A 17468-nucleotide genomic window follows, 5' to 3' on the forward strand; every position below is an offset into this window, starting at 1 on the left:
AGACCTGGCTCTGCTTGTGCCAGATGCTCCACACAATCACAGCCCTCATCTCTCACCATTCAGCCTGCTACTTGTAGGGGATTCAGAGCGCTGAGGGGTGACAGCGCCATTTTAGAAACACCCGGTGATCTGGGGGGCTGACAGGACTCGGCAAGTGAGACCGGCCGAGCTGGTGTGTGATTGCTAGCGTTTCGACGGCGAAGTGTGACGCACCTTCACCTCGGCCAAGATCCGCCGGCATCTGTCATCCACTGTCACCCAGGTCGGCTGTCCCAGTGTCTGTCGGAGAACTGATGCAAATGGCTGCTGACTAAGATGCAACGTCGGCCGGTGTTTAGACCGGCAGCTGGCTCGGTGTCCTGTTTGACCCCCTTGCTGCTATTTTTACAAGGTGGTGATGTGGGCGTGAACGTACACGTAGGATTGTGTGGAGACCAGAGCATTGTCATCCATCCCCTACTATAACAGCAGGTGTCGGAACTGCTCAGTAAGGTGACAGGTACAGGCCAAAGATGGATCGCTGTGTTCCAGAATGTCTGTGGCACCAGGCTGAAAAGCAGCCAAAGCGTGTGACACATGGCAAACACATGCCTCTAAAATAACAGCCAAACTCAAGGCATAAAAGGATTTTAAATTCTAATATTCTCCATTTCCTTCTGTGTCACTTCAGATACAATGCCATCTCAAGGTCGGACAGGCTCAACCGTTGAATAGAAGGAATCTCAAATCTCTTGCTAAGCAGTCTACAGTCCAGGCTTGTAGCACATGCATGTGCTCTTTATTCTCAGGCGAGACGAGGAGTTGCTCGTGAGGTGTAGAGTCTGAGTAATGTGTAAACAGCCGAATCCAACAGCACCCAACACCTCGTCCTCCTCTGTAATATGCCCATTATGAGCCAATTGTTTTAGCACTGCTGCATAAACAGCACAGTAACTCATCGTCTGTCCATGCCGAGAGGAGCAATAAATTACCATATGCTAGGGAAGGTCTGAGGGCTTAATATTACATTCACAATAGAGTTGTGCTGTAGGGGACCCCATCAAGTCTCTAGCAGTTTCATTAACCTCTGTCTGCAACCAGGAGAACTAAAGCTGAAAGAGGCAGATAGATAAAGGAACATCTCTATCTCTTCTTATTGTCAGCAGTTGTTGCTGTACGTATCTATGGGCTTCTGGTTATTTTAGCTTTATATTTCTTTGTCATAGAGGTAGACTATACGATAGAGGGATGGCATGTTGTGTATAAAAAAAAAAAAGACATTTGTGGTTGTATTTTGTCATTATTGCTGAGGGGACCCCAGGGTGGACTGGTATTTTGTATGGATTTAATGTTAGTGATAAGTTAGTGTTTACCTTATGTCCGGAATACATGATGATCCATTGGGAGTAAAATGAATAGGGCCATTATGGGCTCCCGAGTAGGGTTGCAAAATTCCGGGAATTTTCAAAGTTGGAAACATTCCATAGTAATTAACGGGAATATATGGGAATTAACAGGAATAAACGGGAATTAATGGGAATAAACTGGGAATTTTTAATATAGAAAGTTAGTCTATAACAGGGAATTTAAATGTAGTGGACAAAACCCCATCTAGAGCATAATATTCGTTAAAACAACCTGATTTAATGCAATTTCAGTCGAATTTGTACCCTGCACATCAGTCAGTCACATGCACACAGCACTCAGCATAGTGGTGTGGTGTATCTTGGGCAGTTCAGTGTTGCTAGTTTAGCATGCTAGTAAACAATAGGCAGAGAATGGGATTCCCGCTAGCATGCTAGTTAACTTTGTATGCTAAGCTACAGTAAGCGAAAATACAAACATTCAAATCAAATTGCTTATTACGAAAGAAAATGTTTGTTTATATATGAATAAGTTTGTATGAATTACCCAAAATTCACAGTTAATTACCATAAATTCCAATTAATTCCCATAATTACTTTTAATTCCATTAAAGTTACCAATTTGGAATATTTCCAAAATTCCCCAGCTTAACTTCCCATGGTAAGTTTCCGGAAAGTTTCCGGAAATTTACCGGAAATTTTCTGCCCCTTTGCAACCCTACTCCCGAGTGAATCAATAGTAGGCTATGTGAAATTTGTGCTTTGTTGTGACAATATATCAACTGAGGAAGGTCTTTAAAATTGAAAAATATGTATGCGTTGTAAAACCATATTACTGTAACTTAGTTATGTGGCATTTATTGGTAAGCTTTTGCTCCAATGTTATCATTTTATGCTGTCACCATGCAGTGATTTTGAACAAAACACTGGTAAACTTAGTGTCAGAGTTATCAAAACTAACAGGCTGCTAATATATAACCATGTTTTAACAATGCAATTACATTAGCATATTCTCCCTTTTCACATACATTTCCATAAAATATAAGGCACTGTAGAGACCTCTATACATATGACTGCTGTGACTTATGGCTTATGTGTGGGCAGACCACTTTTTAATGTCTTTTTCCCACATAATTTCTCTCACTTCCCCTCATCATGAGTCTTTCATGAGTTTCTGGGCTAATCTGCATGCTAATGAGCTGCCAGTGAGGTAAGGGCTAACACCTGAACCCAGCAGGAGGAACGTGGAATCTGACACCACAGCCTGCAGACCGGGGGACGGCCATGTCACTACACACACACACACACATAAACACACACACACAATCACATTCGATCCATGCGTACCACCTGAGTTGTATGAAGTCATTGTAACCTTTCTCCCTCTCTCTCTCTCTCTCTCTCTCTCTGTCTCTTTGTCTCTCTCTCTTTCTCTCTCTCTCTCTCTCTTTCTCTCTCTCTCCTCTCTATATGTATCCACATATAAACATGTAAAGCCTTTTCCTATGGTTTCTAGCACTTGTTTCTGTGCTGACTGACTCGAGTATCCCAGTCTGCCTGTGCTGGTCTGGCCTGGCAGGTGGGCACTCATGTCCAAACACACACGCTCTGACCCCCCAGCAGATGTCTAATTAAGTTAGGATCTTACCCAGGGCCAGCTGCCCTGGCAACTGGGCTGAAACAGATGTGCAGGAGGGCTAATGAAGGCTACATTTTTTGTGATTTGTAGTTTCTTTACCTTACCTAAATACCACATACCGGTACACACATATTATATTTTATGTGAAATAAAAGTAATTTTTGTAAGTAATAAGTCAGTGTTCTTTTCAGAAGTGTACATTTTTTAATCTCAACAGATACAGATGCAGAATGTAGATGCAATAATGGAAACTGCTCCAGATTGGATGTATTCAGCCACCATATCCAATACGGTTTCACATTCATGAACAAGACATACAGCACATGTACTCACACAAAACCACAGCATCTCCAAAGTTCATTAGTGAGTTTAACATCTTTAATGAACAAGTAAAAAATACTTAATGTCAGCAAAACCCGAGAATGTGCTTTCCCTTTACAGTAGATAGCCAAATAGCCACAATGTGTGATGGTCTACAGGGGCGCAGGAGGCACGGGGGGCGTGGGGGATATGTCCCAAGCAGTGCTGAAGAGACAGTCGCCGACTTTTGATAAGGAAAAAAAGCCTTATAGGTGCACTAAATAAGTAATAACATATAGGATTTGCGCTAACTGTAAAACTCCCCATTAACAGCATCACATCACTAACCACAGCCATCTACAGTAGGCCTACTGTAAGACTGCACAATCTCATATTCACTCTGTTGGATATCTGAAGCCAGTTTGTCTACTAACAATCATAAAATAATCCAAGCTACTTGCTTAGCATAAATCATTTATCATCATCTTTATTTGAGGCAGGCTGGTATTCGAGGCAGGCTTTTTTAAATATGTCTAACCTGCATTTAGACATGCATTTCGTTTGGAGCGGCATGCATACCCGTAGGCTATCAAAAGCATTTTCGGTTTGGTTTGGGATTTAATTTACTTTTGGACTGTTTGATTATATTGCTAAATGTTGGGACTGATGGGCACTGAAATCTGGAAGATATTTGATGGTTCACTGTTAAGTTTCATGCAGTTGAAAAAGTGTCGGGATTTCCACTGCTGTTTATTGCGAGACAAGGCAGCCCTTCATTGGGGTTGTGCTGTAATGGAAACCTTTTTGCGTAGCCAAGTAGCCTAAATTGAGTTATTGTTTATTTATGCATGATTTAATATTTTTTTTAAATAAAATTCGTAGGCTGGAATGCCTTGAGTCGCAACAATTGTGTTTAAATGTAGTAGGCTTCAGCCTCTGGCAATTAGCTCGAAAGGGGCGGCAAGAGAATGAGCTTGAGAACGTGTGTTGGAGACCCATGGTAGGAAAACGACTTTTCTTTGCCAACCGTAGGCTATCCAACCAACATAATACAATACAATACAACATATAATAAAATATTAAGAAGAGGTTATTTCATTGACTTAAATCGAACAATGTCTTCTAGTGGACTGATGGCAATTGTTGGTATGGTAGGCAATTGTTACCCCGTCTTGTACTGTATATGGGAACCTGCCTTTATTTGTCCTGCTATAAATAGAATCAATCCCGGGCATAATTTGAGGATTTATGGTAGCCTAGTGCTCAACTCCTCCTGCTCAACATGACGTTAGCTGTTATGTTTATGATAACAAACTCAACTAGCCTACTTATCAACTCGTTTTCACTAGCCTAACTATAAAATACAAGTCTATCAACGTTTTTGTTCTAAGACATTTATTTCAAACATAATTTCAAGACACAAATTGGATACTTCAGTTACCTTGGTGCATAAATCCCAGAGAGTAGGCCACACCCTAGAGTGATGGGCCTAGCGTTCTTATGCGTTCAGTGTGGGGTATAAACAAGCTGAGAATTTAGCGGTGTCACGTCTGCCTGTCACAGACGTGGGGAGCTCTTTGAAGCTTGGGATAATGTGATACAGTCACTCACTACAGTAACAGTATTTTTTTTTTTTCAATTTTATAAATGCTTTGTTTAAATGCTGTTGGAACAAATAGTTGATTATAAAGGCAACTTTCTGTTGCAATTTTCTGTGTGTTCTGGACTGGTAACTTGTTAAGCCAACACTTGTTAAGTTCTAACGTTGCATAAATATTAACTGCAAACACACAGTGGAGAGTTGATTTGGTTTATACCAGACAATTTAAGTACTGTAGGCCTAACTAGGCTATTTGATCATGTAGTCTTTGTTTGGATCATAGGCATGATGATTCATTCATGGCTTCATAAAATATCAACATCCCATGTTGCTTTTTTCTACCATTGGCCCAAGTAGTGACCAGTATTCTACCATTGGCCCAAGTAGTGAAAACAATTGTTTGAAAACAATCAATGGTATTATCTTAATATTCTGGCAAGTTTAAAATATGATGGTCGAAAGTGGGCCAGAGGTGGCGATCCGATATCTGGAAATCTGATCTCACTATGGGTTTGTGTTCACAATTTGGTCCCCCTCACTTTCAAAATATCTCCTGCGCCCCTGCTGGTCTATATTGTCCCCTTCTTGAGAGCCTCCGCAGTGTCTTTCACTTGTGTCTGTATCCACTGCAGCTTGCCTCCTGTGCCACCAGCATCATCATTGGTTTTGTTTACAGACAGTGAGCTGATAAACCAGAGGTGGACATTTTATGAAAAGTGTGACATGTCTGTGTTGGTATTGGAAATCACTTAGTGCCACAACCCAGACCATATCCCTGAAGGCATAGTTGTCTTTGGGACAGGGATGTTCTGTGTGTGTGTGTGTGTGTGTGTGTGTGTGTGTGTGTACTGTATGTGTGTGTGTGTGTGTGTGTGTGTGTGTGTGTGTGTGTGTGTGTGTGTGTGTGTCTGTGTGTCTGTGTCTGTGTCTGTGTGTGTGTGTCTGTGTGTGTAGGTGTGTGTGTGTGTCTGTGTGTGTAGGTGTGTGTGTGTGTCTGTGTGTGTGTGTGAGTCTGTGTGTGTGTCTGTGTTCACCTATGTATGTGTGTTTAAGAGTTTGTTTGTGTACTGTATATGTGTACATGTCTGCCAAGTGTGTGTGTGTGTGTGTGTGTGTGTGTGTGTGTGTGTGTGTGTGCGCACTAGTGGATGTGTGTCCATTCTCCAAGCCTGGGGGATCAATTACAGGGTGGCCTCGTCCATGTGCACTGGCACAGAAGCCAGGGGCTGCCCTCACTGCTCTTCCCTGGCATGGAGCCGTCAGCCCTGTCCAACACAAACTACTCAGACCAACCTAAAGTAGTCTCTTATGACTGGATCAAAATAAAATGTCCATGCTTTACCATCTTCCATTTGACCTCTAATAGAGAATGACAAGGTCAGAGAGTGCAGACCATTTTGAAACGTTGGAAATTGTTATCAATTATTTTCATGTTATTTCAAAGTGGGCTAAGCTAGTAAAATTGTAATTTTGCTAAATGTCTCTCATTAGCTGTATTATACAAAATTTACATTTGAATGAATCTATCAGTATATGATATTATTCTGTGTATAATATTTTTGCTTGAAACTAGATAAAGTACTCCTACAGATGGGGCTGAAATATTGGTTGTGAGAAACATCAATAAGATGCATCACAACAGGTTTCCAAGGAAACTAGTTTTGGATACAGCACACCATAAAAAAGATACTCAGAATCTGACAGACTGGTGCACTAGAATTCTATGGCATTTAGTCAATGTATAGCAAACAGCATGATTTATTCAAGCATGTCAGTTGTTATTTTTGCTCCTATTTGTCTTCTGTACACACTTTGTTGTGTATTGCTATTGATCTTCCCCTTGTGCCCCCACATTGCCATTCTATTCATCCATCATGTCCTCAAGTATTTTCCGTGACCTGCAATTTCTCGAATGTTCTCATTACGCTCCTGCTCCTGTTCCAGTAAATTACTGATCTAGGGCCAGTCCGGGTCCCTTAGCAACAGAGGGAGCCTTGCATTGGTCGCCTGAGCACAATGGAAACATGGAATTTGCTTTCTCAAGCTCTAGTGGGACAGTTTGAGATAATCTGTTAATGCCTCCAGTGCTAGCTAACCTGAAAGTTGTCTGGCTGAAAAAAGAAAGTCTCTATGTTGCTGTTAAGCCACACTGCAGGCTTTGCAGTGCGCTGACGAACATTCCCATCTAGCCTGTATGATGTGTAGGGTTTCCATGGCAATCTATTTTTAACCATGGTGAAAAAAAACAAATGTTGAAATATGCAATAATGCCCCCTGCTTCTCTCTCTCTCTCTCTCTCTCTCTCTCTCTCTCTCTCTCTCTCTCTCTCTCTCTCTCTCTCTCTCACACACACAGACACTGTCTCTCTCTCTCTCTCTCTTTCTCTCTCTCTCTCTCTCTCTCTCTCTCTCCCCATACACATACACACAGTAGCTTTGGTTTCAGTACCGAATAGGCTCTGCATTCACCTGAGTATCTTTACAAATGTAATCAACAGCAGTGATTGTGAGATAAATGGCTGGGGGTGGCAAGAGTATGTTTTTTGACGTTGGTGCCCAGAGGGGGTTCCAAATGGTCTGGAAATCAATTCAGCCTATTCCCTGTTGCACTTCCCCACACCTCCAGTGTGACACCTCCTCATCAGTGCGCATGAGTGTCCTCATTTCCCTCCCCAAATGAGCCAGGGGGTTCTGTTGGAGCGCCGGCGCTCCCTCCAGTCCCCTCAGCCACCCTCCCCTGGTGCATAATGAGCTCCACTCAACACTTCGCATGTCTCCCATTTGATCTGCTGAGCAAACTGCAGCCGCAACATGTCTCTGTTGATAAATACATACATACATACATACATACATACATACATACATACATACATACATGCATACATACTTACATAGATACACACACACACACACACACACACACATACATACACATATACATACTGTACATACATACATACATTCATACATACACACACACATAGCCCACTCATAGCCCATTCCACCTTCTGATTTATGCTGAGTGTTTGATTTTCTCTGATTTATATGTTGGCTGTTTTGAAGTTAATATTTTAATTTAGTTTAAATGTATTTTTAGTGTTTTGTGTGCGGCAGCACTCACAAGAGCTCAGTAATGTTTTTTACAAAGTACTTTATGAAGCCAAGTAACAAAATGGTGCAATAACTGTTCAATTAACATCAAGGAGATGACGAATACTGTACTGTGGTCATATTTCTTGTGCTGTGAGCTCTTAAATGCCTAATAAAACAGGCACTTTGTAGGAAATTGGAACTCGGTCCAAAATGCACATTGAATTTTTATACTTTAATATTCATATCTCCTTGGAAATTCTGCTGCTGGGTAATGGCTTGGCTTCAGTGTAAGGCTTGCTATGATGACATGCTTTATGTATTCATAACACATAGCTTGTATCACCCTGCTAACATCAGCGCACCATTTTCATAAAACCCACACACGCACCATTTGCATATTCAGACTTCCTCACAGCTCCTAACTTCCCAGCTTATTTCCCGTGACTCCCTGGCGCTCCTGGTCTCGTCATGCGTGCGCCACACTGGGCGCTGGCTGGGGGAGCCTCTGCGGGCAGGCTGGGGTGTGACCGCTGACCTGCTTCTGTTAATTGAGAGTGGCTGGCTGAGGAGCGCAGCGTCTCCGTGAGTGATGCTCAGCTGCTATGGCAGCGCTGGGTGACTGCGTGAGGCCGGTGTCAGCCGTGCTCAGTGCGGTGGGGCTCAGCCAATGAGAGGGCGGCTCTGCTCGGCTCTGCTCTGCTCTGCTCACCCCCGCAGCCCATAGCGGTGGGCCGGGCCGTGGGAAACACGCGTGGGTGCAAGATCAATGAGAGGATCTCCACGCATGCCCAGGCACAATTAAAAAGGGAATGCTTAATGAGGCTATTTTTGGCTGCTCATTTTTATTTGGACATGGGGTGTTTTTGGCTTTATCCCCCTCCTCCCCAATACCGCCCCTCTGCCACTAAGCTGCCCACACATATAGCAACACACTCTCAACTATATCCATGCTCTTGTGTGTGTGTGTGTGTGTGTGTGTGTGTGTGTGTGTGTGTGTGTGTGTGTGTGTGTTATGGAGGAGAGGGAGCTGGTGTTTCCAGGCAACTTCACCCTACTCTGTTCACTTTCACATCATCTATTTTGTGTGGAGGTGGACTTATTTCCGATTGGCTCAGTTCTCTTTATCATTAAAGCCTTTGGGGAAAAGATACAGCAAGACACCCTATCACATTATGTACTTACATCATGATATAAATAAAATGTGTATTTTAAAAACGGATTCCCTAGTCCTTGTCCTGAAGTGAATGTCCTCATTTTCATAAATATCCACCCTCTCTATAGTGGTGAAGAGCCTGCGCTTTCCTCTTGACCATGCCAAGGACACTGGTGTTGCAGTGGCGGCCTGACATGCCTCACTGGACCAGGCAGCTAAATGACAGCAAATTCATATTGAAGCTCTAATCCCTGAAAAGCATTGATGGCAGCAGGGGTGCGTTACAAAAGCACAGACAGTTTCCCGGTGTTCCTGGCCAGGTTTGGCCGCTCTGAGACTCAAAATCAGCAGAGCGCAGCTGGACAGATGAGGCCACTGAAATAGCAGACTTCCACAAATCCTGTTTATCAGGGACCTGAGAAAACAAGGGCCCATGCCCAATCACATTTGCCCAGCTGCCGGCCACAGTTTATCGCTGCCAATAATGTGCCAGTATTCTGAATGCTGTCCAATAGAATTATCTGCTCTGGTGTTGGCCTGGAACAGAGGCATGTGTATTATATCAGCTTCTTGTTCAAATTTGCATTTGCTGTTTTCATTCATTATAGGCTGAGTGATTTGTTTATGTGCAAATGAGAAGATTGACACAACGATGGATTTCCTACAGCAGCCCACCGCTGTGACTGCTCATAGATCCCCTTGATGCTAAGATTAGTTGCAGCTCATTGCTCATCAGCGTCCAGTTTGACCATAATACTTCCATAAGACTTATTCCTTCATGTAGTGCTACTGTACAGATGCATAAATGCAGAACGCTCTTTAGCGGTATGTATGTATGCTAATAGTTTGATAAAGTGCTAGCAATGGGGGGCTGCAGGTATTACAAAAGCAAATGGCTCCTTATCATGCATTTTATCTTAACATGAGACCCAACAACTCTCAAAGAGTTTTTCCAGACTACAAAACAAGACTTCCATACTGTAGCCACATACAGTGCTATTCTCAGTAGTATAGTCTTGGTGATAGCAGTCCCCATTTTTTTTCTCCAATTTTTTTTTTTCTTTTGCTGTTGGTCCACGTTTAAAGTCAATTTATCTTGTTGGCATGAGCCCTAATGGCTTCTGTGGTCTGGGCAGGTGTTATATTTTCTCAGCGGCTGTACAGACACCCCAGCTATGGGGTCTTGAATCATCTGCAGAAGGGTTAGTGGAAGCCTGTATCATATCCCAGCTATCAATTGCCCTGTAAACATATGTCCACAGAAGGAATGGTTAAGTGCCAGCAGTGCACTCCATTCGCATGAGAAAGCTCTAAAAAACTCTCTTAGCTCAAGGTGATATTCTGACATGTAAGGAACCTGTTCTATTGTCATATGACAACAGATGTGCATGTGTATAATGGTAGGGGCATAATAGATATATTCTATAAGTTAGGGTGATGCGATACTATTCAGCTTTATTCAGTAGTATATCTAACATTAACTTCGTTGACTCAGGCAGGCAGCAAGTATATAAGACTAATGCAGTAATACTTGTATTGAAGTTGGGCAATGAATTCACACTTAGTTCAGTGTCAGCTGTTGTAATTCTACAGGGAAGTCACGCTTCCCTGATTTGACATTTGCAGCATAATGTGCCCTTTAGCTGTGTGACGATCATATCGATAAGCCTATTTATACTGCTGCTTTAAGTTTTGATGTGAAATGTCAGTTGAAATGTATCCAGCGGATGGACTATTCCAAAGCGAAATATCCTAGAGTCATATCTTCTTCTGAGCTGCAGCATGGGGCGTCAGAAAAGGGTTGAATCCTGGCAGTTGAACTCTATGTCACTTTTCTATGTTTTTCATCTCTGAGCTAACAGTTAAGTGTGCCTTGAGCCTGCTAGAGAGCTGCTAACACAGGGATGATTTGCATGGCACATGGTATCTGCAGAGGAGGGAAGGGCAGAGGCCAGGGCCCGCTCTCACAAATGCATTATATAAGAGCACAGCTCCGCCCTGGCTGGTGAGTCAGCAGCATAATTGGAGGCTGTGGAGGACACGAGGGCCTGGGAGAAGGGGAGCGGAAGAGAAAGGAAGATTGCGCCGTTTTTAAACTCATGGACACCATGCTCTGTGCCTTACTTATTCTTGGCAAAATTCGTTTGTGTCATTTATTAACTGCTAATTCTGAAGCTCACACTCAAAAGGTAAAAACATAGGATGGGGGGTCACCAAAAATGTTTGCACAACACATTAAATAAGGGCATGTAGTTTGATGAGCCATTAAAAAAATCCTGAGTGGTTAAAAATAGATTGCCATGGAAACCCTACACATCATACAGGCTAGATGGGAATGTTCGTCAGCGCACTGCAAAGCCTGCAGTGTGGCTTAACAGCAACATAGAGACTTTCTTTTTTCAGCCAGACAACTTTCAGGTTAGCTAGCACTGGAGGCATTAACAGATTATCTCAAACTGTCCCACTAGAGCTTGAGAAAGCAAATTCCATGTTTCCATTGTACTCTATTCTGTATGTTTCACCTTCCGAGTGCAAGCTGTAGTGTTGGTTTTGTGATTTGCATTCTGTTTAGAGCCTGCACACCAACACTAGTATAGCCATTTTAAAAGGCGCAGATTTATTCTTGGATAACTTCATTTCTTAACTGCTGAAATAAAATAAATCAAGCCTTGAAACATCAGCCTTGGATATTCTTTGTTGGGAGTCAGGCTTTAACAAACATGCACTGACCTTGTGGATGCCGTCTTCCCTGAGATGTGATCACTGACTTGACCTTTCAAATACATACATTATCATCCTTTCCCAAGAGTTGTCCAACATTTGCTATGCACATCTTACATCTTACTTGCATAATTATGTAACTATCACAGACTTTCTGATTACAAGTGAAATGTTTGAGTGTTTGGTGATGGAAAACAGTTGAAATAAAGCCTAGGACCTTCTAGGACTGTTTAATGCCTATTTAATTGGCTAAATTGTCACCTGTAGTCACATGAAACATCACTGTTTGTATTTCTTCGATGGTGGAATAAGTTACCAAGCACTACTAGAGTTGTAACAAACCTAACTTGCCTACCTCACACTAACCATCCACTTTCTTTTTACCCACTACTATACAGTATCTTAATGACTTTTTCTGGTTTGTCACTTGATTAATTCTGTTTGTCACTTAAACGTCTGTACTCTCATCCTCTGATTATCTTGTACTCTTTGTAAAGGTACTATTTATCTTTACTCTAAAGTATCCTGTTGCATTGTAGCTTAAATGTCAGTCCTTATTTGGTCGTGTTGGATGAAAGTGTCAGGTAAATAAATAAATTTATTTTTTATTTTCTCATGCCCCTGCAGGTTTGGCAGGAGTTGCACCTGACTTAGAAAAGAGAATAGAAGTGTATGGACAAAATCTTATACCTCCAAAGAAGCCAAAAACATTCTTACAGTTAGTATGGGAAGCCCTTCAAGATGTGACCCTCATCATCCTGGAAATCGCTGCCTTGATCTCACTGGGGCTGTCCTTCTACCAGCCCCCAGGGGAGGGGGCTGAGGGTGAGTAACATTTGTTTTGTGTAATGAAAGGCATTCGGCTTGTTTTACATTTTGATATTTTAAATGTGGCAACAAACATTTTTTTTTAACTAAACCTAGACCATGTGATGATGTTTCTCTAAATAGTGGCAGTGCTTGAAATGTGTTAGTGTAATGATATGGGGTCAGGACAGGAGTGGTTGTGAGACATGTACTGCCATGCTGAAGTGGCAGACATCAGTCTCACAACAGTCTCAGGGGGTGTTCCATGATCAAGGTGAAGGGATACTGTTGAAGCTTTTTCAGAGTCAGTTTCTCTCTAACCATTTATTAGTTTCACTCCATGACCATTGAAGCTCATTTGGACTGGACTGGACTGGACAAGTCCTCATCCAGGCATTATGCTTGTATACAGTGTTTCCTTCACACAGCCTTCGGCATTCTGTAAACCCCAGCATTTTTATCACAGTGAAAATATTAAAGCACATAGCCAGTGCCACCACCCAATGGGACATATAAACATTGTTTTTCCTGGGCAGCATTTGCAAAGAAATGAGGCAAAGTGATGGGTTCACCCGCTCAGGAAACGTTCGCAAATCAGTGCACCATTCATATGCAGCTCAGAATATTTACTGTGAGCTGTGCTTAAGCACCTCACCGCAGGCCTTGTTAACAAGAGTGACTGTGCATTCTGAGCTCTCTCAGACAAGTCAGGGGAGTGAGTACTGGAGGGTGGAGGAGGTTGGGCTGGGGGGCGGTGGGTTTATGGCACAAGCACTCTTGAGAGAGATAGAGAGAGAGAGAGAGAGAGAGAGAGAGAGGACAGGCTAATGAAGGCCGCCCCAGGGGAATAACCTTTAGGTGAAGGCTATACATCAAAGCAGCCGGCTATAAAATGTGCAATGAAGACATGGCCATTAAGAAAGTGTGGGGGAGATGCTGAGTAAGTAATATCAATCATCGTAATGGTCCCAAATTCAATTATACCAGGAGCTGAGAATGATCTTTAATTCTGAACATACAGTATTTGGAAGACTAGTGCCAGATGAGGGTTTCTCTTCATGAAAGCAGAATGTTTCTCTTGTTGGTCTTAGTTAGTAGCATTGCTAAAAAGCTGTCTCTGGGCTGAGAGACTAAATTTGATGCGAAAAGTAGTACACACAGTGTAAATAAAAGAGGAAGGGAAAATGGCATCCTTATCATTAACATGCAAATTGCTATGCCTATCCACAATAGGAGCCTGATAATCACAGATCCATCTGAGTCTTAACAGATGTCTTGCCTGCATTTGCCTGTCATGAAGTGTTTGTCTGAATAGCTGCATACATTCTGACTGCAATCTGGAGTTGCTCTGGAAATCCTCTTCTCCTGTACTTTTGCACAGTTTGGAGGCTTTTGTTGCAGAATCCTTTTGAATCCCACTCATACTTCAGTAATCAGTATGTGTTATGTGCATACTCTGAATGTCATTAGTTTTAATTACTGGATTTGCATAGTCATTTGCAGCCTTTTGGATCGCTTTAAAAAGATTAATGATCTGCGGGATTTGCATGGTATGGTTCGATATTAAGCTGAACTTTCATGGGTTTCCTATGGGTTTCTTGTCTGTATTTGACAGTGAAGTTTACTATATCTAGGCTTGAATATAAAAATACCTCAGAATACTGTGTAACTCTTCTTTGGTATATAACCATTTGAAGGTGAAAAAAATGTAAAAAACAAACAAATATAATTTTCTATTTAGCCTGGCTGAGAAGGCATTTAGGAGAATCCTTTTCTATTTGGCCTAGCTGAGAAGGCATTTAGGAGCGAGTGATAAATGAAGATTGTGTTTCCCATGTCACAGTAAGAATTTTCTCCTTGGTAGACACCTTGACAAGCTTTTGATAGCTCTTGAAAGATGCAGGCATGTTTGTATTTGATGACAGCATCACACATGACTTCAATCACAATATAACACGCCATTCCAGCCTCTCAGCACAGCGACTCTGGTCGTAGTATTCATTTTTCTTAAAGACTTTAATTCTGTTGCCAGGAGAGTGACATTGTTGATGTTCCCTTAGGAAGATTAATTGTGTTGCCTGTCTGTGCTTCCAGACATCCCTGGTGTTCAAATTGAATCATGCCATCACAGTGTCTCTGCCTGCAGCTAGCCATGGCTAGATAAGCACGCTCGCATTAGGATCAATGCGGCCTCTGCAGAAAGAAAATGTCATTTTTCTCTGTGTGGCAGTGAGAACTATGACTGTAGAAAGCATTGTTTCATGGAATTGTTTATTGGGCATTCTCCATGGTAGATCCAAGAGTAACCAAATGCCAAAGTTCATTTAATATAAAAGTGTTACATGACAAACAGTACAAATGATAGAACTGAATGGCCTCTGAAATCTGTTTTGAGTTCCTTAGCTCTCGCTAATTGTTGTTTATTTTTCTGTGGAAATGTAAACTTGCATGTGACAGGGCTGACTTCATTAGTGGCAGCCCATTGATGCGGGTGACCTGCTGTAGTATGCTGAGTTGGGTTATCTAACCGAGAGCGTCTCTTCAGCACCACGGACAGCTCCTGACAGTCTGGTGGACACACTGTACTCAGAGTGGCCACAGACTAGCAGGCAGTAGCATGCTGCAGGGGATTAAGTCACATTAAGAGATCTGCAGTGCAGTCACTGATGGGAGATTTGGGCTGATGGGAGCCACAATGGCATCTCATTGCAGTAATGATGGCACTGATGTGTTAAATACCTCGTGGTCACCTCTTAAAGACACATTTCTGTAGGGTAGTCACAATTCAGATAACGGTAAGGACTCTCAACTTATTGGAGCAAAATGGTGATCTTGACATGTTTTTACTCTAAACAGCACACATGCCCTTGTTGATGGTGAAATGATTTGAGCTCTGTGCTCTGGTCCCACCAGAGCGTCTCATTTGCTTTGATCAGTGCATATTATTACACAGCTGTTGACCTCGACTTCGACAAATCAGCCTAATGAAAGTGTGACCACCACCATCTCACTGAGGCAGACTATACAGTATACCTCTGTGGCCAATTTTGTAAAATATTTTTATTCCGTGTTGTGGCTGAATTTTCCACACAGAGCTGCTGCCTCTATGTTATATATCAGGGCTTCCTATGGTGTTAGTGCTTTGTAAAGTAGAACTATCCCTCCACTGAGAGTCGTTTAGCAGGTTTGCTCAATATGTTGCCTTTAGAGCTTCACAGATAAATGGGTTGAATGCATTGTGGTGACAATAAAAGCTACAGTAATTGTGCTCCAAATAGATTTAGGCTTCACACAGTTCAAATGGACACTTTTGAGCCTTAAATTACTCACATGTGTAAATGTGGAGGTTACATGTGTACTGTTGTTAGTGTAAGATTTAAAGATATGGCGAGATTCTTTGTGTGATAAATTGTTAACCTAACCACGTAATGTCCACATGATGTCTACAGGTCTGCATGTCTCCACACATTCTGGAAACCCTGCTTGTTGTGTCTGTTGTGAATTGTTGTTATTTGTTTGGATATGTTTGAAGGCATCACATAGGCACAGCTCAAGCTGGCTATTCTCAAAATATCTATCACATACAGTATGTGGTGTTTTAGAGAATATTCTTTCACTTACTCTGCTTCTGATAACAATACAGATTTATTTTTATCACAGGATGAAGAAGTTTTAAGATCTCAAAGGAATATGACTTCACAGACATTTCCTTTTAAATACAATAAAAAATGAAAACCTCTAAATACCAATTGCACTGCAGTCATTTTAAATAGATTGCTTTTTATCTTTAAAGTACAATTCTAAATGCAAATGTCGCTTACATTTTACTCGCCAACAAAGCTAACCAATACTTTCATAGCATGCAAAAGATCACAATTTCCCAGAAGGTGAATGAATTGAATGCAGTTAATTGCTGATCATCTTACTTGATTATAGACCTTATTTGGTGCTTGTATAAAAGACAAAATGACAGAACATAGAGATGCGATATGTTTTGTATGTGTGCAGGCACACTGAGTGTGCCTTTTAATGGGTTTTATCACTAGACAATCCTCACTATGTACAGTATCTGTATACTATGTATGTACTGTATACTGTACATCTGTGTACCTAGTATGTACTGAATGTCTAACATATATACCTGTACCTACAGTAGTATGTACTGAATGTCTAACATATATACCTGTACCTAGTATGTACTGAATGTCTGACATATATACCTGTACCTACAGTAGTATGTACTGAATGTCTGACATATATACCTGTACCTACAGTAGTATGTACTGAATGTCTGACATATATACCTGTACCTAGTATGTACTGAATGTCTGACATATATACCTGTACCTACAGTAGTATGTACTGAATGTCTAACATATATACCTGTACCTACAGTAGTATGTACTGAATGTCTAACATATATACCTGTACCTAGTATGTTCTGAATGTCTGACATATATACCTGTACCTACAGTAGTATGTACTGAATGTCTGACATCTCCTTGAGTGCAGGCTGTGGATCAGCGGCTGCAGGGGCAGAGGATGAGGGGGAAGCTGAAGCCGGCTGGATAGAGGGTGCCGCCATCTTGCTCTCAGTGGTGTGTGTGGTGCTGGTCACAGCCTTTAATGACTGGAGCAAAGAGAAGCAGTTCCGTGGACTTCAGAGTCGCATCGAGCAGGAACAAAAGTTCCAGGTGGTGCGTGGGAGCCAGGTCATCCAACTGCCCGTCGCTGACATCGTGGTCGGAGATATTGCCCAAATCAAGTATGGTGCGTACTGCCTCTCTTTAACTGACACACTACTGTTTTCCAC

The 17468-nt window shown here is 42.0% G+C and overlaps 1 protein-coding gene across 1 annotated transcript in view; it reads left to right on the forward strand.

Annotated features, from left to right (window-relative positions):
• The window catches only part of atp2b2 (ATPase plasma membrane Ca2+ transporting 2), a 109783-nt gene that overhangs the window by 62695 nt on the left and 29620 nt on the right, over positions 1-17468 (forward strand). The window contains exons 4-5 of the mRNA XM_076267941.1: positions 12476-12673; positions 17168-17425. Of these exons, the coding sequence (XP_076124056.1) occupies positions 12476-12673; positions 17168-17425 (456 nt within the window). The remainder of the gene's footprint in view (positions 1-12475; positions 12674-17167; positions 17426-17468) is intronic.

Source organism: Alosa pseudoharengus, unplaced genomic scaffold, assembly GCF_046254945.1.
Source record: "Alosa pseudoharengus isolate Yale_2024_CS ecotype anadromous, Long Island Sound unplaced genomic scaffold, YU_APseudo_1.1 YU_APseudo_1.1_scf_5, whole genome shotgun sequence".
In the NCBI taxonomy this organism is placed as follows: Eukaryota; Metazoa; Chordata; class Actinopteri; order Clupeiformes; family Clupeidae; genus Alosa; species Alosa pseudoharengus.